Raw genomic sequence first — 24,999 nt, 5'->3', positions numbered from 1 at the left:
TTTTCTGAGTTTTCGTTCGTTTACTTCCTGTGTGTGATGTGCCAAACCAAACAATATACGACACACACAGATACATCATCAACGAAGAGATCAAACAAAAAACATACCTACTGAAAAACCATCAACATCGGAGCCTTTTTTAGGCTCAGGTCCCACAGAAGTAGAAGACCCAGGAGGGGACGCAACAAAAACCAAAGAAAAAACCCCACCACAAACGAGGAATGCCACGGCAAAGAAAGACAAAAAGAAATATCATTAGAAGACACGGAGAATCTAGTGATAAATATTTCAAACCAGGAGTTAAATGAGTTTCAAATAAACACTCTACAACGAGGATTATCATTTGTACCGAGTGCACATACCAACCAATTGGAACTAGAAGTGAGTCTGTTTAAATTAACACGCAAAATGAGACTGAGACATTTTTTTGAAAATATAATGACCGAAAAACCAACTAGCAAGGAAGATGAGCTTAAGGGATTAAAAAGTCCGAGTTCATACATGCCACCGATATCTCACAAAACTATCGACCTTTTTGAAAATCTATGTAAACAGGAAGTGAATAAAATTAACACCAACAGAAGAATCAAAAATCCGAACATGTCCAAGAAGGAGTTTGGAGCTATAGAAAGTATAGCGAATAATGAAAAAATAATGTGTCAGAAAGCGGACAAGGGAGGTGCGTTGGTGATATTAAATACGGATTTTTATGAGAATTCAATAAACACACATTTAGGAGACACCAATACATACATGGAGATAGATACTGACCCAACGGAAGAAATTCGTAAAACGCTACAAACTATACTCAAACAAGCAACAGGAAGTGGCACAATCAACGAAAAGACGAAAAACTATTTAACGCAAGAAAATCCAAGGAGCCCTTCTATGTATCTAGTACCGAAGGTACACAAAGATCTACAAAATCCACCGTGTCGCCCCATAGTGTCTACCAAAATGAGTATCCATGAACCGGTGGGGAAATTTATAGATACACCTACAACCATTAGTCATCAAGAACTTATCTTATATCAAAGACACAACTGACTTTTTGGTAAAATTACAACGGGTAAAAATGGAAGACAACATCATTCTGGCTACCATAGATGTCAAAACGTTATACACAGCCATCCCACACAAAGAAGGCCTAGAAGCCATAGAGAAAGCTTTATTACATAGCACCTATCCAGAGAACTTACAGATCTTTCTGATGGAATTGATGCAGTTCACATTGATGAATAGTTATTTCACCTACAACAACCGCTGGTTTATCCAACTCAATGGAACGGCCATGGGAAATTGCGCCGCACCGGCGTATGCGAACTTGTTCATGGGATCATTTGAAGAAGAACACATCTATAACAACCAAGAGTGGGCCTCACACCTTTTAGCATACATGAGATTCATTGATGACATTTTCATCATTTGGAAAGGGACACAGGAATCACTGGAACAGCAATTGGAAATTTTGGACGAAAGAAACGACAGAATCAAATTCACATGGAACATCAGTGACACCACCATACAATACCTAGATGTAGAGATTACAAAAAGCAATGCAACCTTCATAATCAATCTGTATCGAAAACCAACGGATAGAAACAATCTGTTACAATACAAAAGCCACCACCCACAATCATTGAAAAAACACCTCCCGTTTACACAATTTCTCAGGGTCAGGAGAGTGGTCTCTGAGGACAACGAATGCCAGCAACAATTGAAAATAATGACCAACAGATTCACAACAAGAGGATACCCTATGGAAGTTATTCAGAAATCCTTGGAAAGATCACAAATGAAAACAAGAACTGAATTCATTTCTTACAAACCTACCACCAAAGAACAACGCATAACTTGTGTTAGCAAATTTTCAAACGTGAGTGCTCAATTCAAATGCATAATACATAAAAACTGGCAAATAGTAAAAATGGAACCAGACTTCAACGGCATATTTGAGAAAGAACCTCTATTTGCTCACACAAGAGGTAAAAACATTGGCGAACTTTTGAAGACACCACAACACAAAAAGCATCATCAGACCTATAAAGGAACAGTCCCATGTTTAAATTGTGCAAACTGTCATAACATTATGAAGGGTACGAACATTTGTCACCCCATGAAAGGCCATAAAATACCCTTAAGAGTAAACGCAACATGTGATACCACCAACATAGTGTATCTATTGAAGTGCCCGTGTGGCAGTGTGTATGTGGGACATACGGAAAGAAAATTAAAAGTGAGACTCACGGAACATAAAAGCAATATTAGAACACACTCATCAAAATCGACAGTGGCAACACATTTTGCTGAAAAACATCATAATATCAACCAACTGAGAGCTTGTGTATTGGAAGTCATACCAAAAAAAGAAGGAGTCATGAACAAAAAGAACCTCTTGAAAAGAGAAAACTATTGGATTTATAATCTTTGCAGCCTGAAGCCCAATGGTTTGAACGACAGAACGGAATTTACTTGTTACCTATGACCGTCAGCTAATACTGTCAAAAGTTTTCATAATTGTATACACGTCTGGCATTACGTATATATCATGAATACAAAGTATAATGTGATAGTTTAATGGAGCGCGAGTAGCGCGCTAACGGAGTCTCGATTGTTCTTGTCATAAGCTAGTTTAGATAACTTTACTGTTCAATGACAGTTGTCTGGAAACCTATCTCATTGCACTTTTTGAAAAAACGCTAGTTGAACATATAGCGCATGCGCAACCAGCGCGCAGTTAACCAACATTCATTGCAGCGAAAGCGTAGCAGAACGACCTCGCGCGGCGAGCAGTACACACTTTTCAACAACAAGGTGAGAAATGGCGGATTCACCATTCCCGTCAGATATAAACGGCACTTCGTAATAGAGGAGGGGTCACCCACGCAATAGAGTTTTAGCGATCTTTTAGTGCTGGCATTTAATACGCAACATTGTTATAGAGGCCCATACGAGGTTCCCATTATCGAGAGAAGTCACCTAACGCACAAGCTCGTTTGTTACATTGTAACTATGGCTATGTAAGCGCTTTCCACGCTTAGTTCATCAGATGTTCTGCAGCGCGTAAGACACATGAAAACCAAACATCTTAGTGATACAAATGTATGTTTTGTTTATCTTTAGACGTTCCCTGAAGAAGGTGTGATTAAACACCGAAATGCATTGGAACTAAGGATCGTTGTAAAATTTGAACGAAGAGAAAAGTGAATTAAAACAAATTTTGAATCGAACTTTATTGATCTTTATTGGACATTTAAGTGAACCTTTGCAGTTAAATTAGGCTGTAGACTGCAGCACACAAGTACTGGTGTCACGGGAGACACACTTATGGCATAATAGGTGTGCAACTTGATTATCTGGATTGAACCATGACATCAAATACAACTTTTTTTTTTTATAAAACATAAAATTACAAGAAAACAGTCGACGCGGCGTTTCGGTGTTTGTCACTTTTTCACCTTTATCAGGACAAAAATGCATAACATCTCTTATTTAGAAATCATTCGGAATTTGCTTCATCAATTGCACATTTCCACAGGGTTTATAAGTTGTTACGCGACTCTTTGAATTTTAGGCCTTTTAATAGTGCTGATAATACGGTACGTGATTAACCCGGAATGTTGGAACAGGGAGGCCGCAACGTGTATTGGAGGAGACATATTTGAAAAAGTCTCGACACCTCATGTAAACTCTACTATCAACAAAGAATATAAAAAAGAGGATATTACTCGGATGCCAAGAATATCCTGATTAGAGTATAAAGACGGTGGTTCCAACATACCGGATACCTATTATCAGCACTATTAAAAGGCCTAAAATTCAAAGAGTCGCGTAACAACTTATAAACCCAGTGGAAATGTGCAATTGATGAAGCAAATTCCGAATGATTTCTAAATAAGAGATGTTATGCATTTTTGTCCTGATGAAGGTGAAAAAGTGACAAACACCGAAACGCCGCGTCGACTGTTTTCTTGTAATTTTATGTTTTATAATTTTTTTTATTGTATTTGATGTCATGGTTCAATCCAGATAATGACATTTTTTAAAAGATGTGTAATTTGATGTACATTAGATTGTAACCCGATGGGAGGAAATCAATAAAATTAACCCCGTTTTTTAAATATACTTTATCTTGTAGCAGTTACATTTTATTACACCAGTAAAACAGATGTTTTTTAAAAAAAAAATAGATGCATAGGCAACACTGGAGAACTCCTTTAATAACACATGGCACTTATTCTACATCCATAGAACCTGTGATTGAAACAGATTAAAAACTAGATAGGGTTCTGACCTTTTTTCATATCTAATCACCCCCTCCCTAAATAACACTTTTAGGGGTATCTTCCTATTTTTTTAAATCGGTTTAGTGACTGGGACAGAAACACTACGGGAGGTCTTTACGGTCACAATCAGAGGTGTATGCATTAGCACACAGACGGGAGTGTTGAGAGCAATACGCCACAACTGTACAATACTGTGGATACATTTAGGTCCCTAGAACGTAACTATCAGGTCAGCCCTCACCATGCCACCCTTGCTGCCATTCGGGAGCATTGTTGGAGCCGGTAGACTGTCGTCCTGGAATGTGCTTACTGGGTCTGGTCAAGGGTTTACAGCCAGCTAATCCCAAGTTTGTGGCAGTGGCCTTACGGTCGCTCTGCATTGGGGCAAATGAGTAGTACCCACTAAGCAACAATGGCTGTCGGATCTGGCCTACTGCAGGGACCAATTGGAACTTTATGCAGTAGAGCTACTGCGGCCTTCCAGGCCTAAAAACATTTGGACTCCCCTCACTACATTTCTTTGTCAGCCACAGAGGAGTCTTAGTGGATGGTGTGTCCTAAACAATGGGATTACCTGGTAAGAGGTATAGATATCTGCACGTGTAACAATGGTATTGCACAGTTGATCCGATCCATTCAAGTGTAAGTGGCATTGGTGAGAGCAATGTTGATGTACCTTTGCTTGTTTCTTAAAAAAGGCAAATAAAATAAAAAAAATGTTTGTATGTGTGTATATATATATATATATATATATATATATATATATGTGTTGTTGGTAGGTGACCGCTTTCTCTTTATCTGGACCTATCCATTGTATGTGGAAAAGGTCTAGTTCCACTGAAACCCTGTAGTGTAGCTCTGAAGTTTTCAAGGTGCTTTGTGTCACAAGCGGTAGGAGCAGAGGTCCACTTTCCCAATGGAAGCGTGTTTTCTTGGTCCCACATCTTTAAAATTGTATAATACAGTGAATCCATATTTTATTAGGCGGACTGGTTCAGCATTGCCACAAGAGTAACTGCAGTTGTATTGTCCATTTTGCACTGCCCTACTCCTTTCACTCACTGTCCGTGATTATCACCATCCACATCCCCCAACTGTACTTTCTAACCCATTGTCTTGTCCATCCACTGATCCCAAATAAATCAACCAGTAGCAAACACTCTTATGTTGCCCACATTAAACAATGACAGCATGCACTGTGGTTTATTCCAGGATGGAGCTGCAAAGGTGACCTGCATGGCCTGGTCCCAAAATAATGCCAAGTTTGCTGTCTGCACAGTGGACAGAGTTGTGCTTCTGTATGACGAGCAAGGGGAGCGTCGGGATAAGTTTTCCACCAAACCTGCGGATGCGAAGGTAAGGCACTAATCTACTCATTGTCACTACTCTGTCTGCTTTTGACATTGCTTTCGATAATATAATGCACGTAAACTATACTGCTGGATTCTCATCCAAATATAAGCCATTTTCAGGCACAGTGAATACATTTTCTTTATAGTGCTTCTGAGCCAGGTCAGTGTAGAGCAGAGCCTGCAGGCAAATGTGTTCAAGATACCACGTGTTGGAGGAATGGAGGAAATGGAGAAAATCTTAACACCATAATTTATCATCTGCTTTAAGAGAAGCTATTGGACACTTTCCTTAGTACATAACTATGAGAACAGGAAGCTTATATGTTGTGTGTTTTCTCCCTCTGATTAAACATATCCTTTATATACAGAATCGGAGGAAAAGAGGTTTTGCCACCGTGCATTGCTTCTTGTGCAGGAATGTTCTGAAGGCAAAACTTTATAATTAGAAGCCATTATGTGATAAACGGTCTTAAGATATCATTGTACCGCATCCGAGAAGTTCTCAGAACATTCATCGCTTGGATACAGCTGAGGGCAGGTTAAAAAAGTTTTGCTACACCTTGTATTGTTTTTTTTATTATAAACCTTTATTAAACAACACACAACGTACTGAGTGACCTAGAAAGGCCTTGTACAATCAGTATGCAGGGTGTACATTTTGAATAATCATTATCTTCTAAGGCCCCTCTGCTTCCATGCTACATGAGAACGAGCACAGAAACAAAGAAACAAAGGGACAGAAAATTAAGCGAATGGCACCTCATTAAAACTGGTGGAGTATAAGTTCCATGCAACAAGCGGGGAGAGAAGGACTAACCCATTTGCTCCTGAGCCCGTCCCACACAGTCCCCACCTGGTAAAATTTTCCTCTGCAAAGAGTCCAGACTTGGCAACAGGTCCATACCGTTGCTGTTAAACTAATGTCCAATACGTTTCTGGCATCCGATAGTTAACTGTGCGCTTTCTAGAGTATCTTTGCCCCGTGAGGCTCTTGGCATATCAGGTGTTTTGCTGGGGTGGACTGGTGTCTGAGGCGCTGCTGAAACCGACAGGGGATCCTCTGGAGGGAGTGGAGATATTTTGTTCCTCTAAAAGATTAAGATACTCCTGTAATGGACCCCATATATCTCGTGGGTGGGATACTAGGGGAATCAACTCCCAGTAATTCAAAAGCTGCTCGCGACAATATACTGCATCCATGAGCTAATCCCTTTCCTTGAGTAATCTACGACAGTTCCATATCATTGCCACTCTGCATCTAACCGTAAAAGAATGGCCACCAGTCCGCATGAGGCAGGTGGCACATCCCTGACATACCCAAGGAGACCAAGTAGCGGTGTGTCCGATAATCTACATTTTGTTATAGTCTGAATCACTGTGGCCCAGTATCTTGCAACCCCTGGGCATGCCCAAGCCAGGTAGAGGAAATCTGCTCTTGGGACACCACATCTGTGACAGTTCTCCACATCTGTTAGCCCTATTCTCTACAGGTGAGCCGTAAAGGTGGTGTAGAAAGTTAAAATGTATTAGCCTATGCTGTTATTCGGGGAGAGATCAGCTAATTGCCCACAGCAATAGTTCCAATGTGTTTCCATGAATTCCGCGCCAAGATCTAATTCCCAATGGGAACTCACGTGCATTACTATCTGTGGCATGTGATGCTGCACCGCGGAATAGAGCAGAGTTACTAATTTCAGGTCTACAGGCCTATTAAGCATCAGTTTTAGTGGGGTTAGCATCTGTGGGGACTTTGGGAACACAGTTCTGGTCACGGCATGAGGCCCTGATTTGGTAATAAAGCATTGTATCCGCTGCGTTAGTCTGACGTGAATCATCAGATGATGGTGCCGGCAGGAACTGGCCATCTGGGTATAGATCCGAAAACTTATGCAAGTTGAGGTGCTGCGCCATTCTCTGCGCTCCAATGTCTAGGAGGTGAGGCATCATTGGGTTAGCGTGAAGTGGAATAGATGAGTAGATGGGGCTTATAAATGCGGGGTGTCCACCCTCCTACGTATTCCCTCCCAGGCCCATCGAACACTCTCCACTGTATTTATTTCTCCACTTGGGGCTTTGTATGGGGCACAGAGGGCATTGTCCAGGGGAAGAGGGGCTGCGAAATCCTGCTCAACCGCCACATGAGGCTGATAGGGAGTGGGATGTGCCCAGAAGTGCAAAAACTGGGCCTATACGCACAGTGCGTACAAGTCAAGGTCAGGCGCGCCCAGCCTACCCTGTGTGAGGGGCATGTCGAGGAACTCCCAGGATATGCGCTGCTGTCTTTCAGCCCAAATCAGGGAGATCAGGATGGACCGCAGTTTCCAGAAGAATGCGCAAGTGAGGGGCAGCGGGATATTTTGCAATAAATAAAGAAATGGGTAGGATGACTATCTTAGTGCTAGCTATGCGTCCAGCTAGCGATAATGGCAGTTTAGACCAAATGGGGACCCTACTTTCAAGCCAGTCGACCACTCGACCGTAATTTGCTGTCCACAATTCTTGAACATCACAACTCACCGAAACCCCCAAGTAGCGCACCGGACCCTCTGCCTATGTCAATGGGTACTCGGTGTGTAATGAAGAAGTGTTATCAATGAGAGGGGAGAATGATTGATTTATTCTAATTAATGTTTATTCTGGAGAGCCCTCCAAACCGGAGCATCTCTCGAATGACAGGGGCGAGGTTGTCACCCGGGTTACAGATATAGAGAGTAATGTGATCTGCATACAGCGCTATTATCAAACCTCTCGATGTAAACCCTATGCCGCGCTGAGTATGAGGTTGCCTAAGCCTAGCAGCTAATGGCTCCATGGCGATGGCAAATAATAGTGGTGCGATGGGCACCCCTGTCTGGTGCCGCAAGTTATTTTGATTGGCTCAGAGAGTCACCTGTTGAGCCATATTCTGGCCGTGGGCAGGGTATATTGTAATTTTATATATTTAATAAAAGTGGAGCTAAGCCCCACTCGTTGTAGCAATGTGAACAGATAGTCCCATGCCAGGGAGTCATACGCTTTTGTGGCGTACAAAAGTGTGGCAATTGCCTGTACGTCAGGGTGCAAGTAATGTAACACCGCAAACAGTGTTTGCAATTTGTGCGCAGTTGAGCGGCCTGGGATAAACCCTGCCTGATCCAGTCGAATCATTTTAGGAAGTAATGGTAAGAGGCGATTAGCAAGGATTTTGGCCAGGATCTTATTATTGATATTGATTAATCAGACCCCCCAGGATAAATGGAAATTTTGCGGCATTATTGTGGCGCATTGTTTTATTCTTAATCATTCCTTTTCAACTTCAAATCAATGTAAACTGATCTAGCAGAGTATTTACCTTTGAAATAGCCATTATAAACTGTCTGAGAGAATTTTTTTGCCATATTCTCCTTTGTGGTAACATTCTGGAGCATAGGTTACGCCAAGCACAATGGCACAGGATCAGCGTTTCTGCTCGAAAAGTTTGTGGTCTGTCTTTAATTGGTCGTGCAAGCGATTTCACTGTCAATATTCTGGTCTTTTCTTCTAGTCTGGCGCGCCTTCTCTAAATATTTTAATTTAGCTTGAAGTAATTGACAGTATTTCCATCTTACATCAACTTCAGAGCCCCTGAGACAGCCCAGAATAAGCAACAGTGCATACTTGACACAGTAGTAATAACAAATCGGGCGCCTGTATTTATTAAGGTTCATTCAACTTCAGTCAATCAACCTGCGTTTTACTATATGCCAGTGGTTAATTTGTGAAAAAATAAGTGCAGGGGCTCTAGTCAGGAGGCAGCTTCCCCCAGACCATTGCTCCTATTAGCGCCGCCTATAACAGAACTAACTACAAACCATGAAACCCTACAAGAGAGGAGAGGATGTGGCATGATGTTCAGAGCTGACGATTTTGGAGCTGGGGAACCAGGTTCCAGTCTCACCGCCGGTTAAACATCCTGTGATACTCGGCAAATCACTTAATTTCCCCATGCCTACAAAAAAAAATGAATGTGCCCTTAATGGGTGACCATGACCTTTGGGTCGGAGCTATAAGCACCGGTGTTGAAGATTAAGTGCGGGTGCTGCGCACCGGAAACCACTGGCTCAAATTAGGTACTGCTATATGCACACATTCTCTGGTGCAAATTCAAGTTGACCCGCTATAAAAGGCTTCCACTAGATCCGTTTGGTAGGATAAGCATTCTTAAGTTCTATGGAGAAGATTCCATTTGATTCCAGAACACCTCAGGACTTTTTATATGACTCAAATAGTGCATTTTGGTTTCAGATGGGCTTCTGGAGTGATGCCTACATATAAACCAGGACATGCACAGGACATACACTGGCTACTGTCAAAGGAACACACATGTGGAGTAGTATGGCTCACTGGTTAGAGGCGGCAGCCCCGGGAGCAGAAGTCGGCCCGGGACCAGGGTTCAATTCCCGACGCGGCAGGGTCGTGGACCTGGGTCAGCGGACTCGATAATTCTCGCTTCGGTGCTTACTCTAATCAGGGGTTCCACTCGGCAACTCTGGGCATTAGCTTGCCTAATCTCCACAACGGCCCCATCAATTCCGGGGATGCCTGGCTCCACCTTGGGGACTCCCAGCAAGGGACCATCCCACAGGGAAAGCCAGGACGGGTTCCCCAGAGTTATACAGCGCCAGGAAACCTACGGACGGGTAGCAGTGCGCTTTACAAGCTCAAATACATACAATACATACATACATACATCCACAACTGTAGCCAGTAAAAACCATTTGTACTTGGTCAAATGGAATATCCACCAGGCTGTGGGATAAAAAATAGACTCAAAATAGAATTCTACTGGATGGTAAAAATGTAATTGTGCTATGAATTCTACATCTGCGTACCGTTGCTGGAGCAGATGCTGGAGGAAGGATCACAGGCACCCAAAGCAGAGAGCAAGGATGAGACACTGAGGTGGCCCCTCACACAAGAGTTCCCACAAACCGAGCAGCAAATCCTGATCAACTGTGATTGAATTCTCATATGGCAGTCGAAAATCGATTATATGAAGACTGACGGATTTTGTGTCTAGACTTAGAATTTGTAATGAGGCATCATAACTTATCTTGTTCTTTGTGTTAACGTTTTGTATATAAAATTGAATATTTTAAATAACGCTGTTTAAATCGAAAAAGCATATTTTAAAAGTTTAAATATAGACGATGAAGCCACTCAAGTGTAGGAAAGAATCTCTGTCATCACCCACACATTACCTGCCAAGTTTGTTGATATCCTGCTTTAGTCCAGAAAGTACTTTACAAGGGAATTTGTTAACCAAAGACAAACCAGCATCTCGCAACGATGTTTGAGAGTAATACGCTTTTCATTTTGTGTTAAGTTATAGTCATCCATACATTTTCCCATTTCGATTTAGAAGAAAACGTTTTGAAATGGAGATAAAATATATGTAATATGATGAATGGTAAGATTTTGTGAAAATATTCATTCTGGAGTGGTGTTTTTTTTAGTACAAGTTAAAATATTTTTAATACAAGTTAATTAATAGCAGACATCCATATTTTTAGATACATACAATGTACACACGCCCTGTAAGATGTTGATTTGGTCTGTATTTTATTTGCCAAGCAATTGTGGGTTTTGAGGAATGTTTGAAAGCTAATTTTGTCTGCTATTTCTGTATTTTCTGATTTCAATACACGTTTTTTTATTTCAGCATGTTTACAATGTCAGTGACTTTTCAGATGCAGCCATGATGTTGCTTGTAATGTTATACTCAACTCACTGATAATTTACATATTTAACTAAGGGTTTCAATAAAATTCGACCCCAGTTATGCAGAGTTCAGGCATGTAAAAACCATCTGTTTGGCTTCAGATGTGACTGCAGGAACAGGATTTTGTCCTTTTTAGCTGCACCCTGATATATCTCTAAGTTTTTATGTCGCTGGGTATTTCTACGGTGCAGCTTTTGCCAACTACTTGTCCTTTAAATGTTTTGTGCAGACATTAGTCTGTGATTGTGATTCATCCAGCACACAGAAGCGGGCAGCTGCCCCCCTGAGTATCATTTGATCGGCCAAGAGATGGCTGCTGCGGCTTCTTCGAGATAGAGTTCAGAGGTCGGTGCGAGTTCACTGCCAGAGATGCGATATCTGTTGTGTTTTCACAGCCTTGTAAAAAAAAAAAAAAAAAAAAAAAAAAAAAAAGACTGCATTTTCCAAATTTCGAGGGAAGTTTTGTGAAAATCGTGGCCTTTTTACAAAACTGCTGATTTCGCAATTGTTTTGCAAATCGCGAAATCCTGGAGGGTCTGATTAATGAAAGCGGTCTGTAGGAGTCACACTTTTGGGCGGTTTGTCCGGCTAAGCAGTGGTGTGACCACCGCCTCATGCAAAGAAGGAGGGAGCATGCCCTTATGCAGGGAGTCCTCATACATTACTAGCAGGTGCTGCAAGGAGCTCAGCATTTTCGTTATAAAAAGTGGCCGTGAAGCCGTCCAACCCCGGGGCTTTATCATTAGCGAGGGCTTTGATGATTTGTATAATGTCTTCAATGGTAACGGGCATCTCGAGAGATTCCCTATGATTATCCTCGAGCCACACCAGCTTTAATGTGTCTAGGTCATGGGTACTCACAAACATTCTCTCAGGGGCCAAATTCACAGTGTGGTTTGTGGCCGAGGGCCGCACCGGTGGGGGCGGCGTCAGTGAGAGGGGGCGGGGCTAGAGCCAAAAAAAAACTGTGACCATGAGGTTGAACACAGGCCCCTGCAGCAGACGTCTTCGTCCACTGACCCACCAGATCCAGCATACACACATATCTCTCTCTCTCTCCCTCTCTCCCTCTCTCTCTCTCCCTCCCTCCCTATCTTTCTCTCCCTCCCCCTCTCTCCTTCTCTCTGTCTCCCTCCCTCTCTCTGTCTCCCTCCCTCTCTCTGTCTCCCTCCCTCTCTGTCTCCCTCCCTCTCTCTGTCTCCCTCCCTCTCTCTGTCGCCCTCCCTCTGTCTCCCTCCCTCTCTGTCTCCCTCCCTCTGTCTCCCTCCCTCTGTCTCCCTCCCTCTGTCTCCCTCCCTCTCTCTCCCTCCCTCTCTGTCTCCCTCCCTCTCTGTCTCCCTCCCTCCTTCCCTCTCTGTCTCCCTCCCTCCCTGCCTGCCTCCCTCTCTCTCTCTGTCTGTCTCCCTCCCTCCCTCCGTCTCCCTCCCACTCTCTCCCTCTCCCTCCCTCCCCCTCTCTCCCTCCCCCTCTACCTCCCTCTCCATCTCCCTCCGTCTCCCTCCCTCTCTCTGTCTCCCTCCCTCTCTCTCCCTCCCTCTCTCTCCCTCCCTCTCTCTCCCTCCCCCTCTCTCCCTCCCCCTCTACCTCCCTCTCCATCTCCCTCCGTCTCCCTCCCTCTCTCTGTCTCCCTCCCTCTGTCTCCCTCCCTCTCTCTCCCTCCCCCTCTACCTCCCTCTCCCTCCCCCTCTACCTCCCTCTCCATCTCCCTCCGTCTCCCTCCCTCTCTCTGTCTCCCTCCCTCCGTCTCCCTCCCTCTCTCTCCCTCCCCCTCTACCTCCCTCTCCCTCCCCCTCTACCTCCCTCTCCATCTCCCTCCGTCTCCCTCCCACTCTCTCCCTCCCTCTCTCTCCCTCCCCCCCTCCCCCTGTACCTCCCTCTCCATCTCCCTCCGTCTCCCTCCCTCTCTCTGTCTCCCTCCCACTCTCTCCCTCCCACTCTCTCCCTCCCACTCTCTCCCTCCCTCTCTCTCCCTCCCCCTCTCTCCCTCCCCCTCTACCTCCCTCTCCATCTCCCTCCGTCTCCCTCCCTCTCTCTGTCTCCCTCCCTCCGTCTCCCTCCCACTCTCTCCCTCCCTCTCTCTCCCTCCCCCTCTACCTCCCTCTCCATCTCCCTCCGTCTCCCTCCCTCTCTCTGTCTCCCTCCCTCCCTCTCTCTGTCTCCCTCCCTCCTGCTCTGTCTCCCTCCCTCCTGCTCTGTCTCCCTCCCTCCTGCTCTGTCTCCCTCCCTCCTGCTCTGTCTCCCTCCCTCCTGCTCTGTCTCCCTCCCTCTCTCTGTCCCCCTCCTTCTCTCTCTGTCTCCCTCCCTCTCTCTCCCTTTCTCTCTGTCTCCCTCCCTCTCTCTGTCTCCCTCCCTCTCTCTGTCTCCCTCCCTCTCTCTGTCTCCCTCCCTCCCTCTCTCTGTCTCCCTCCCTCCCTCTCTCTGTCTCCCTCCCTCCCTCTCTCTGTCTCCCTCCCTCCTGCTCTGTCTCCCTCCCTCCTGCTCTGTCTCCCTCCCTCTCTCTGTCCCCCTCCTTCTCTCTCTGTCTCCCTCCCTCTCTCTCCCTTTCTCTCTGTCTCCCTCCCTCTCTCTGTCTCCCTCCCTCTCTCTCCCTTTCTCTCTGTCTCCCTCCCTCTCTCTCTGTCTCCCTCCCTCTCGCTGACTCCCTCCCTCTCTCTGTCTCCCTCCCTCTCTCTTTCTGTCTCCCTCCCTCTCTCCCTCTGTCTCCCTACCTCTGTCTCATCCCTACTTCTGCCTCCCTCCCTCCCCCTACTCTCCCTCTCTTTCCCTTCCCTGACTCTCCCTCTCTCCCTCCTTCGCCCTCCTCTGACTCTCCTACTCTCTCACTCCCCTGACTCTCTCCCTTCCCTGACTCTCTCCCTTCCCTGACTCTCTCCCTCCTTTGCCCTCCCCTGAAGGAAATCTATGTGTCACATACAGGCGTGCAACACCCATTGAGTTTAAAATCGCCCCCACCCCCTTGTCAGCCCGGGATGAGACAGCTTGCCTGGCGCGTGCACAGCCGCGCCGTAGCATTTCACAGGTCTTTAAAGACCATTAACTTTTTAATGAGGCTTTGTTCTGTTTCACCTCTTCTGAGGCCCCTGCAGCTCCACTCTATGGCTGGAATCCCTCGGCCCCGAGAGAGCAGAGCCTCTCCGAGTCCAGGCTGCTGCAACCGGTGGTATTAACTGGCACATGTCTGTAAGGTCCGCGGGCCGCCAAGCAAGGCTTGCCGGGCCGCGGGCGGCCCGCGGGCCATACTATGAGTACCCCTGGCTAGGTAGTGAGTGAGTGACCCGGCTTCTTCGTTTGAATGCACAGTGGACAGTGTGGTGTAGAACGTGGCCATGATGCCTAATGCCGCAGCTGGTGAGCCCTGCTTTGCAGGATCGTTGGCTTCTAATTTTAAGACAAAGATTGTGGGGCGTGACTGATTTAGGATATTTGCAATGGTTTTTCTGGGCCTGTCCTCCTCCCCATATTGCAGCGCTTGAATTTCTTTGTTGAGGTATTTGATCTCCCGCTCTGCCTCTGTTATACTCCAAGGTCTTCTCCCGGATTGTAGCCAATACCGTCGGACAGTGGGAGCTACTGTATTCCCCCTCCACACCTTGCATTGTTAACTGTTTTTGGAGTGGCGTCCTTTAGGGATTCTTCCCAGGCAGAGGTAGAACTGCCTGGGAACTTTCCTAGGTCTTTCATTTCTCTCTATTCCAGAAGAGCCTAATTGTATTCATCCTTCTTGCATTCATGGTTACTCTTCCTTCAGGTGTAGTTCATTGGAAAGAGTCAAAGTCCTACACGCGATTGCTTACTGTGCCACAAAATGCTCCTGAGTTATTTTTCAGGTGCTGCACAAAGCAAGTAGTAAACATTGCCTGCAGCATGCATAAACTCTGGTTCTGGCAATCAGTAAATTGATTCCTACCCCTGAATTTTTTCCTGGTCTAGGAGACACGCCTAATTTAATCTTCATGTACAGCAGAGATGACGATGTAATTGGACTCCTGCACTGTGCGTTGTTTCCCTATGGTAGAAGACACCATACTTTAGTCACAGGAGTTAAAAAGAAGTTAAGAGATTGCCAGGCCTGCATTACCCTCAGTGCCAGATATGATCTTGAATTATACTCTAGACAAAGCACATAGGAGTAAATAAAGAGCACCCAGGACCAGCTTTACTTCCTGTGCCAAAGTCACTCTGATTTATGCTTTAGACATAGTACTGTAGAGAGGCCAAGAGATCCCTACTCCATGCATTACTTTATGTGCCAAAAGGTGCCCCTGATTTTTACTTTAAGAGTAGGCCATAGGAGAAGCGAAACTTAGGCCCCTTGTCTCTTCCTGTGAAAGAGGCGCCCCTGTTTCAAACTTTAGGCAAAGCACAGGAGAAGGTTATGAGCTCTTTCAGCCCTGTGTTGCTTCTGTGCCAGAGGCACCCCTGATTCATTCCTCAGGCATAGCACGTAAGAGAAAATTAAGAGATCCCCATGCCCTCGCTGCTATCTGTACTAGAGTATAACAAACGGGTTCACCCAAACATAGTCACTGGGATCTGGGTAATATCGGTACTGAGAAAGAGGGGTCCCAGTGTATAGTCATCAATTGCCACAATTTAATCAACATAACATTACATTCACATTCAAAAAGGCTGTGGAGTGCCCCAGAGGAAGAGGGAAGTGACCCCGCAGCAAAAGCACAACTAATTCCTGCAACAATTAGAGGGTCGAAACGTCGACGACTGTTTTTTGGTTATCAGCTTCACGCCAAAATTATGACATTAAATGTATTTTGTGAAGTATGATTTCGATCAAGTGATGTATTGAACCTATGGTGTTCTGTTGGTTTATATTTAAATTAACATATAGATGCGTTTGCGCCATTTGGTTGTTTTTATTGTCACTACTCCTTATCCTCACCATCCTCACCTTATCACTTCCCTCTTCCCCTGGGGCACTCCACAGCCTTTTTGAATGTTTATTTCAAGATAAGATATTCAATATACACCTACATGGTGAATAAAAACGGTGTAGCTTCATTTACTGTCTTTCTATCTTGATTAAATTGTGGCAATTGATGACTATACACTGGGACCCCTCTTTCTCGCCATCTGTACTAGAGGCTCCCTTGATTTACACTATTAGGCTCTACATTGCAGCTCCCCTGAACGCGTACCCTTCAGGTACACCACAAGGTAGGACAAAGATGTGAGATTCCCATGACCCACTTTGCTTCCTATACTGGACGAAGTACTCTCAAAAGATTTTTTTAAAAGTAAGGAGAACATCTAGGAGTAGTCACTAATCCACTCGGGCCCAGCAGAGGATAAGAAGTCAAGCGATATCTAGTCTCTGATTTTTACATGTGGCAGGACAGGGCTCTGTTCAATCGTCCTTTATGCATCCTTATATGCAGCAGAGACCGTGGTATATAGATTTGTATGTTTGCCATTGCTGTCTTTTCCAAGTGAACTATCTAGACGTTTTACTTCTAAAATTTCAAGAGAATGAGCAATCTGTTTTAGGCACCACATAGGGCTTGTGGTTTGGTAACTCTGCTGAGATGGAAGATTCTGCAAGTAGTGAAGAGGTTTGTTTCATTTTGCACATGAGTTATGAAATATACTCAATACCCCTTTACTCTCATATGAAGAAATCTATGATTTAAAGGTGTACTGCTGCCCTACTCTGAGTTTTTCCTACACAATGCTAGACTTCCTCTTTGAAGATACAAACAGTTTGAGTTTGGGGTACTGTTTTCCCCGAGTATGTCATGCGGTTTGTTTGAACAAGTGTTCTTTTTGAAGTTGAGTTTAAGCCATTGTTCCTAAAAGGTTGTATGATAGAGACACGTTTGACTAAATAAGGCATGCCTCTACCACGCAGTCCGAACTGAGAATGCTTCTTACCCACGCATTCCTTTACCACACATGGCTTTACCATGCAATTTCGTTGTAAAGGCATGTTTGGTAAGGAGGTATGCATGGTTAACTACTCCGACCTCCTGACTCAAGCCCTAAATTACCAAACCCCTACCAACGACCTCCCCTGCCCTGAAGCCCAAAACCTGGTCTGAAAACTACCCCTTTCCCTCCCCCTGCCCTGAGGACTAAAACCCGGCCCCTTAACATACACTACCCCGACCCTCTCCTGCTGTCCCTAAAACTGCCACAACCCCTTCCACTGCCCTTAGGCCTAAAACTGCCCTCTTCCTAACACACTCCCCCAAACCCAGCTCTTAAAACTACCCCAAACCCCTCCCCCTGCCCCGATCCCTAAAAACCTGCCCCTTTCCCAAAAGTATCCTGACCCGCCTCACCCCACCCCTTCCTGAAAGTGAGCCCCAGACCTGGTCCTCGTCTGGAGCTCCCTGTTCCGATGCTTCTCCCTGAGTCCCCGCCCATCCTGCACACTAGAGCGCATCTGCCTTAACCTCGCATATGCGTGTTTAAGGCACATGCGTTATTCACGCTAGCATTGCTACACTTGCGGTATCCCGCAACGCGTGGCTCTTGCCGCCTTGTTCCAGGTGTTCCCCTTCCTCAAATTCCCCCCTTCAAATTGTTCTACATGATGTATACCATAACTAGCAACTTCCTGTGAAAATATTTGTACCCTTCCCCAGTAGACCATTTATGCTTTGTCAAAACCTACAGCTCTAAAGCACTCCATTGTAGATTTTACTACAGTTGGTCGATCCCAGGGCTTGCAACCAGTGGGAACAACGGCTGGCTGTGTTTACTAGACCTGCAGAATGTTTGCATTCATGTACCCATCCTGTTGGAAAGCAATTGTGTATCTCTGCGTCATGTTGGAAATCTGACTCACCCAGTGCAAGACACTGATATTGACTTTCAGTCTTCAAAAGATCCTGGCTTCAGTGACTACTAAAAGTCCACTGCTGTCCTTATCTAGACACCTGCCCTTTAAAGCTGTTCTTGGAGAATCGCACCAAGAGAGCCCAATGCTTGTAGAGGCCTCCTGAACTGCAGGCATCCTGGATTGGGGTAATTCTCAGATGAAAGCTCCACAGAGGTCCTTCCTGCAAAACCTCCCGGCAGAGTACTGGGATCAATTACTGGACAGTCAGCCTAAGCCTGTGCCACTCTCCCAATCTATTCTGACAACACTGAGATGGGTGCCATATCCCCATTCCACCCTTGCCCCAACTTACTGCACAGTATTTCTGGACATTCCTCTTTGGCAACCTCAAGTGGTCTGTGGAGATTCCCTGAGAGCCTCAGCTGCACCCATTGCTGACACAGCTGCTTAATCCTTTTCCACCAAAACTTCTCGTTTTGTGTTAGACTCCAGAGGTCTGGGCCTTCTCCTTTGTTTCTGTTGTGCTGGGCTGTCCCAGTCCAGGTCCAGTGTGACTAGCTAATTTAAAGATGGAGATTCCCTCCTCACCCCTTCCTTTCTCAGGAATTGGGCCAAGCACTGTTAATGCCTCTTTTGTGTGGGGAGGAATGTGATCCTCCTGCTGGGAATCAGAGAAATTAACATGGCCTTGTTGGGGGAAGGAGGGCAAAGGTCTGAAATCACCACAGACTGTACCAATCCCTGAAGGGTCCCTTCTGCTGGAAACTAGCTTTCCTCAGATACCGGCCTGCGGAAGATAGTAGTTTCACATGTGCAGCCCAAACATGTACACATACACATGTGTTCACGTGTAACCAGCCCAGAGCCTCGTACCCTAGCTGTGCAGCAGAGCCTTAGCTTAAAAGGTGGACACTGGTGGCTAACACTCGAAGTCTGTTTACTGTGAATTTACAGTGAGAGAGACTCGCCCACAGTAAAAGTTAAAAAACCGGAAGTCCAAAGAAAAAAATCCTAGCAGTTTAAGTTGGTGGAACCCTGTTTGCAGCATGAGTGTGTTTGTATTGCTTTTTCTTAATTATATTGCATTTGGGTGCGTTATGGTTTATATGGGTATTTTTTTTGTCTAAGTAAAAAAAAAGAACTCCTCCCATCTCTTCCTCCTCTCTTTTAACCCTTTTATTGCTGTTGAATTTACGTTTCCCTTGAGAAAAGTAGATGGCCAGCAATTAGGAGTAAATAATATGTTCTTTAGGGTGTCTTTGTTATTCATAACCTTGCATCTAGTGAAAACTGTAGTGTTTGTGGTTTTTTACACATGAAAAAGCGACAAGAGTGTGTACATGTGAAGGGAACAGGGCATGGCCATATATAACCTGTAGCCATGTGGATGTTGTGTATCTGTAAAATACTCTTCTAGGAAATCCAGCAGATGCCGTAAATACTAGTAATGAAATACTCATCATAAGGCTAATATTACCAAAGTGATTGGTAGAGGGAAAGTAGTACAAGTGTGTTGTCTCTCAGACATCTACATTAAATAGAGGCTGCTCACATAAGTACGTCTTGTTGTTTCCTTGACATTTTCCTTCTGAAGTGTCCCATGTTTTTCTGTTGTTCTCTTCCTCATTTCTTTCCTAATACTGTTTTGTTCTTTCCAGTATGGCAAGAAAAGTTATATGGTGAAGGGCATGGCATTCTCTCCAGACTCTACCAAAATTGCTGTTGGGCAGACGGATAACATCATCTACGTGTACAAGATCGGGGAAGAATGGTAAGTCCACTTAAATTGTTTTCAGAGCTGCTAACCACGGGTTGGTTCTGTCCACGATGAGGAACTGAAATAACAAAAGTAAGGGGCACAATGTGCCAGAGTCCGAACAATCACATGATCCGTCCCAAACAAATGCTAACAAACCCGCATCAGATTTCGGAGAAAAGCAATAATGGTGATCTAGAGAGTCAGTTCCTACCAAATACAATACATGAGAAAATTGATTTTACATAGAGTCCAGCTGAGCCAGTTTGATATGTGAACAGATAATAGTGACTCGTGTAAAGCAGTTCCCTGCCCGCCATTTGAACTTTGTTTCAAGATCTGGGGTAAGACTTGGACCACCAGACATCTGAGAGGCTTAGTGTGGCCCAGAAAACACAGGACGTAACACGCTCAAAAGCGTTTGAGGAATCCCGCAGCACAGGTTGTGCAAAGTGGTTCCCTGCTCGCCAGTTGAACTTTGCTACCAGGTCTGATGTGGGGTAGAACTACATCCTCCAGACATCTGTGAGGCTAGGCGGGGCCCAGGAAGCACAGGAGGCAACATGCTCAAAAGTGCTTGAGGGGTCCCGCAGTGTGGGTTTTGCAAAGCGGTCCCTGCCCCCCAATTGAGCTTTCCTGCCAGGTTGCGGTGTGACTACGTCCCACAGACATCTGTGAGGCTAGGCTGGGCCCATGATGCACAGGAGGCAACGCGCTCAAAAATGCTTGAGGGGTCCCTCAGTGCGGGTCGCATGTGGGTCGTGCACGGGTGAAGACTGGGCCAAGAATGGGCCTGTCTGCGCCTGTCTGCGGCCGGACGAGCTTGTGCTTGCCCACTCTCTTTGGGGCCTGCCCTGACACCTTTTGTACTGGACAGCAGGTGAGAGCTTTTCTCTTTTTGTAAAGGCATAGATGAGCGCAAAGTTACTGGGAGTATTACTGCTCCTCGTACAATAGTGACCATTGATAGCATGCTGGAGAGGGCAGTAGAGATAATCTCAAGCAAGATTGTACTTGTGGAACGCAAACTCTAATTGGAACAAGACCAATTGTTAAGAAAGACAGGAGATTGTACTAATTTGATAGTAGTGCTCCGGGGTCTCCAGAATCAGGAGGGGAGTCACAACCATAAGCCAGTGACTGTGATGAGAAAGCCGATAACACGGAAACCGTCTCTGAGCCACTCAGTCCATTTTCCACTCAGGCCTGCCAAGGCCCACCTGTAAAGAGAAAAAGACCCATAGGGAAGGACCTGGCCACTAAATGTGAACAACCTTCCCAACAAGAAAAAGGCCATTTCCTATCCTGGATCCAGCCTCGATTTCAGTCCTATTAACTCAGGCGCTTGTACCTATGCCCTTGGACACCTTGGGTTTTGCTGAGTTAAGTGTGACATTCTGCACTATTCGGGAGGAAAAGCTGAAACCTAGATTTGAGCGGCTTGATCGTATTGAGAGTCTTGTTACATGCTTGTAGAATAAACACATTTCCAGTCTCAACAGGAGCAGCCCCCCATTGCTCACCCAAACCATTCCTTACCATCCTGGGGATAGTAATTCTCAAGTAATGGCTAAGAGCTCTGCAATGGCGCTTAATGGCACCCACAAACTTGTACCAAATAGAAGTGCTGGATCAGGGTATGTCTCTCAACAAACAGGTATGAATGTCAACGGCCAAGCCATGGTAGCCGGTACTCGCATGAAAGATCTAAATGCAACAGACGAGCACCTTGGTTGGGTTATACTCCCAGTAAGGATTTATTGAGTTTACCACCTGCAGCCAGCCCATATGTCCTGATTCTAGCAGGCGTCTCCCCTCTTAGATGTGACCAACAGGAAACATGGGACCAGCTTTGCAACAGAACTGTTCATTGCAAGCACAAACTTTTTAATGCAAGGAGTTTAAATGAGATTATAATGATGAGGGGGGTTGGTTGGGTGGAACAGTCATGTAAATATATTGCAGAGGATTGCATTACGATAAACGTGTGGAATCCATCTTGTGTACGAAACATATTGAGAATAAAGGAATTTGGTTTCCATACTGAATCCAGGATTACCTTGCTCCCGTTAGGATACTTTTAAAGGCCAGCAATAGCTCACCCACGTACATGTGACCCTCCTGACCAGGTGTCCCCACTGCTCTGTAGATCACACAGTGGTGTAAATAGGTTTACACCGCTGTGTGATCAGTTCAAAAGGAACAAGCTTCTAAGAGTACAGTGTCTCCATCTTGGCCAAGCGCCACCTACTCTACTGGTGTTTCGCTAGATTTACAGTCTACTTGTTGAGAATATTAAGCTGGAATGTGGCAGGGGTTGTTTGAAGCTCTGTCAGCCTGAATGGCTATCCTTTATAAAGGGATAATGCATTGGTATGTTCCAGGTAATCTGGGCCACTTTGCCTTCGTTGATTGATGGTTTTTAGTGTTACAGTGTCTGCTATACCGTCTCATCACAGTCGAGCATCAGGAGGCTTAACTATTTGGGTAAGCATAGCTTTTGGGGGCTGCGCTAGGACTTTGGAGACATCAAACAGTAGTTTTGAAGTTGTACTGTTTAAGAGACATCTGTACTTGTACATAGTCAACATTTATAACAATGATTTCACCAAAATCCTGAATACAAAATTTCCAGTGCTATTCGATTACATTATCCTGTTGGTACATGAAATCACCATCAAATGGCAGCCAGTTCATCTCCTTTCTGGCAGGAAATTTTAATGTGAGACTCTCTCCCAAACATAGTCTAACTTGTGCTGATGCTTGCTGCTCTGCGAATACCGACCCTGGAAGTCAGGAGTTGTTGACCCGTCTTGTCTCTTCTGATTTAGCTAATCTAATGGCTGGTATAAATGTTTCTGCCCAGGCCTACTTAGACGGGCAGAGGCAGCCCCATAATAATTGATTACACTTTATTCACACACGAATTGGAAGAAAGATATATATCTTCACATAGAGATCACAACCCTATCGAGATAACCCTTTTAATAGCCCCAATGGAAAAATTCAGAGTGGTAATGGAGCAAGCAGCCTCCAGCCATCAACAGATCATCTTAAATTGGTATGGAGACTGCGAGTACCAATCCAGTTTTTTAATTCAGTAGTCAAGGAGACTATAGGGCTGGTGGAGGCGTGTTTAATGGAGGAGGATGTTGACCATCAGGTTGTTGAGCATTTAAAGGCCTGTGTATAAATAATAGGAAAGCTCTACTGAAGCTTCTCTGCCCCGCAGACCATTTCCCTAGATGGTTCAACCATGATTGCTCTGTGGCAAACAGCTTGTTGTGAGAGGCTCTTGTTGCCAAACCCAGGAACCACCTAGTGGTAGCCACTTTACGAAAGCAGTGCATAGAGGTCACCTCTAAATGCAGGAGGGAATTAATAGCACAGCAATGGGATTCACAAGTGGAACCGGCCTATGTCCCCAATTACATGCCATATTGCCAGTGAGACCTGGGAGGTCCTTTTTGCTAAAACCGACACTGCTCCTTCTTCAAATGTTGAGTTTCAAATAGACACTAATAACCAGTCGGGTTTTCCGAAAACTCTGTGCGATGTATGTCCTAAATCAGAGTGTTAGTGGCAAGGCCCTGGGTCCAGATGGTGTCCCAATTGACCTAATGAAATGCAGTACTGATTTCTGGGCTCCATTACTGACTAATGTTTTTAATAATCTTGTCCACTCCTCAGTGCTTGTCTCCTGGTCAACATCTATAATTGTACCAATATGTTAAAAAGGTGACTGGTCACAACCTGGATGCTATAGGCACGTCTCATTAACTGACACTAAGTGTTAAAATTCTCGGGAGGGTGATATATAAAAGAATAAAGGAGTGGATTCAAATCGAGTCAGTCTTATATCCCTGTCAGTATGGGTTCAGAAATTGAGTAGGGACGATTGAGCAATACCTAAATCTGAATCTGGTTCTTGGTAAATCTACAGTCACCAAAAAAATGCCTTTATACTTGGCATTCATGGACCTGACTCCAGCATTTGACTGTGCTAACCGATCCAAGCTATGGCAAATGCTTATTTCTTGAGGGTAGGATGTAGCTCTTATGCACTTTATGCCATATTTGAACTAAGACATAAAAGCCAGGAATAGAGTTAGCACTCAGGGCGAGGTTTCTGGTGATATAAATATTTGCAGTGGCATGAGGACAGGGGTGTGTGCTGGCCCTCTTTTTTTATTTTAGATATTAATAAGCTTCACCCTCATTTAATGACTATTTCCCCAGATATACCCAGAATTAAAGGGATGTTGCTATTCACTCTTTTATATGGCGATGACCCAGTGTTTATGGCATGTACGCATGTACGTTGGGGCTCTCCTTAGTGGATATTATGCTGCTTTAGATTTACAAACAAATTTTACCAAATCCTATATCATGACGTGTGGCCCAAAGCACAAGCAGGTTTCAACCCTTTCTATTAGCATGAACTGTCTGAGTACCACGGGCACCTTTTCTTATATGGGAATTCCTTTTTCAGCCACAAGGTCCTGGACTCCCAATATTGCTCGGGGCAGAATAAAGCTGTCAAGGGCAATTGGATCCTTATATAGTTTCTGTTGGAAATGGCCCTTTTTGAGGGGTTATCTCGACACTTTTTGCTTCTTCCTCCCTTATTTTTCCTGACCTGTGGTTGTTGGCTATAGGACTCTGGGCACATAACCTCTGCTGATCAGTGCTAAAGTGCATATGCTCTCTGTGTAAATTGTTATTGTGATTGGTTATCCATGATTAGGATATTTGTCTTACCAGTAGGTCCCCAGTAAAGTGCGCTAAGTGTGCCAGGGCTGGCAACTCAAATGCTTCTAGTGGGCTTGCAATAGTAAGAATATGTTGGGAGGAACCCTTTGTGGAAAAAGGGAATGGGTTTGTCTGTAAACAAAAATCAAGATTTCCCTTTTCCTTATTTTTATGAGACTGACGTCTTAAGAGGATCTTAGGTGAAAGAACTATTCTGAGCGGGGCTTAGAGTTTCAATCAGATTAACAAATTTACATGTCATACAGTGTTATCAATTTACAAATAATGATCAACAGGATACAATAAGGGCAGAG

General features: G+C 44.8%; 1 protein-coding gene across 1 annotated transcript in view; it reads left to right on the top strand.

Annotated features, from left to right (window-relative positions):
• IFT172 (intraflagellar transport 172) overlaps positions 1–24,999 on the top strand; it is a 1,142,656-nt gene that overhangs the window by 37,766 nt on the left and 1,079,891 nt on the right. The window contains exons 2-3 of the mRNA XM_078650113.1: positions 5,499–5,642; positions 19,836–19,948. Of these exons, the coding sequence (XP_078506239.1) occupies positions 5,499–5,642; positions 19,836–19,948 (257 nt within the window). The remainder of the gene's footprint in view (positions 1–5,498; positions 5,643–19,835; positions 19,949–24,999) is intronic.

Source organism: Lissotriton helveticus, chromosome 6 (genome assembly GCF_964261635.1).
Source record: "Lissotriton helveticus chromosome 6, aLisHel1.1, whole genome shotgun sequence".
NCBI lineage: Eukaryota > Metazoa > Chordata > Amphibia > Caudata > Salamandridae > Lissotriton > Lissotriton helveticus.
This window is presented reverse-complemented; position numbering and strand designations above follow the sequence as displayed.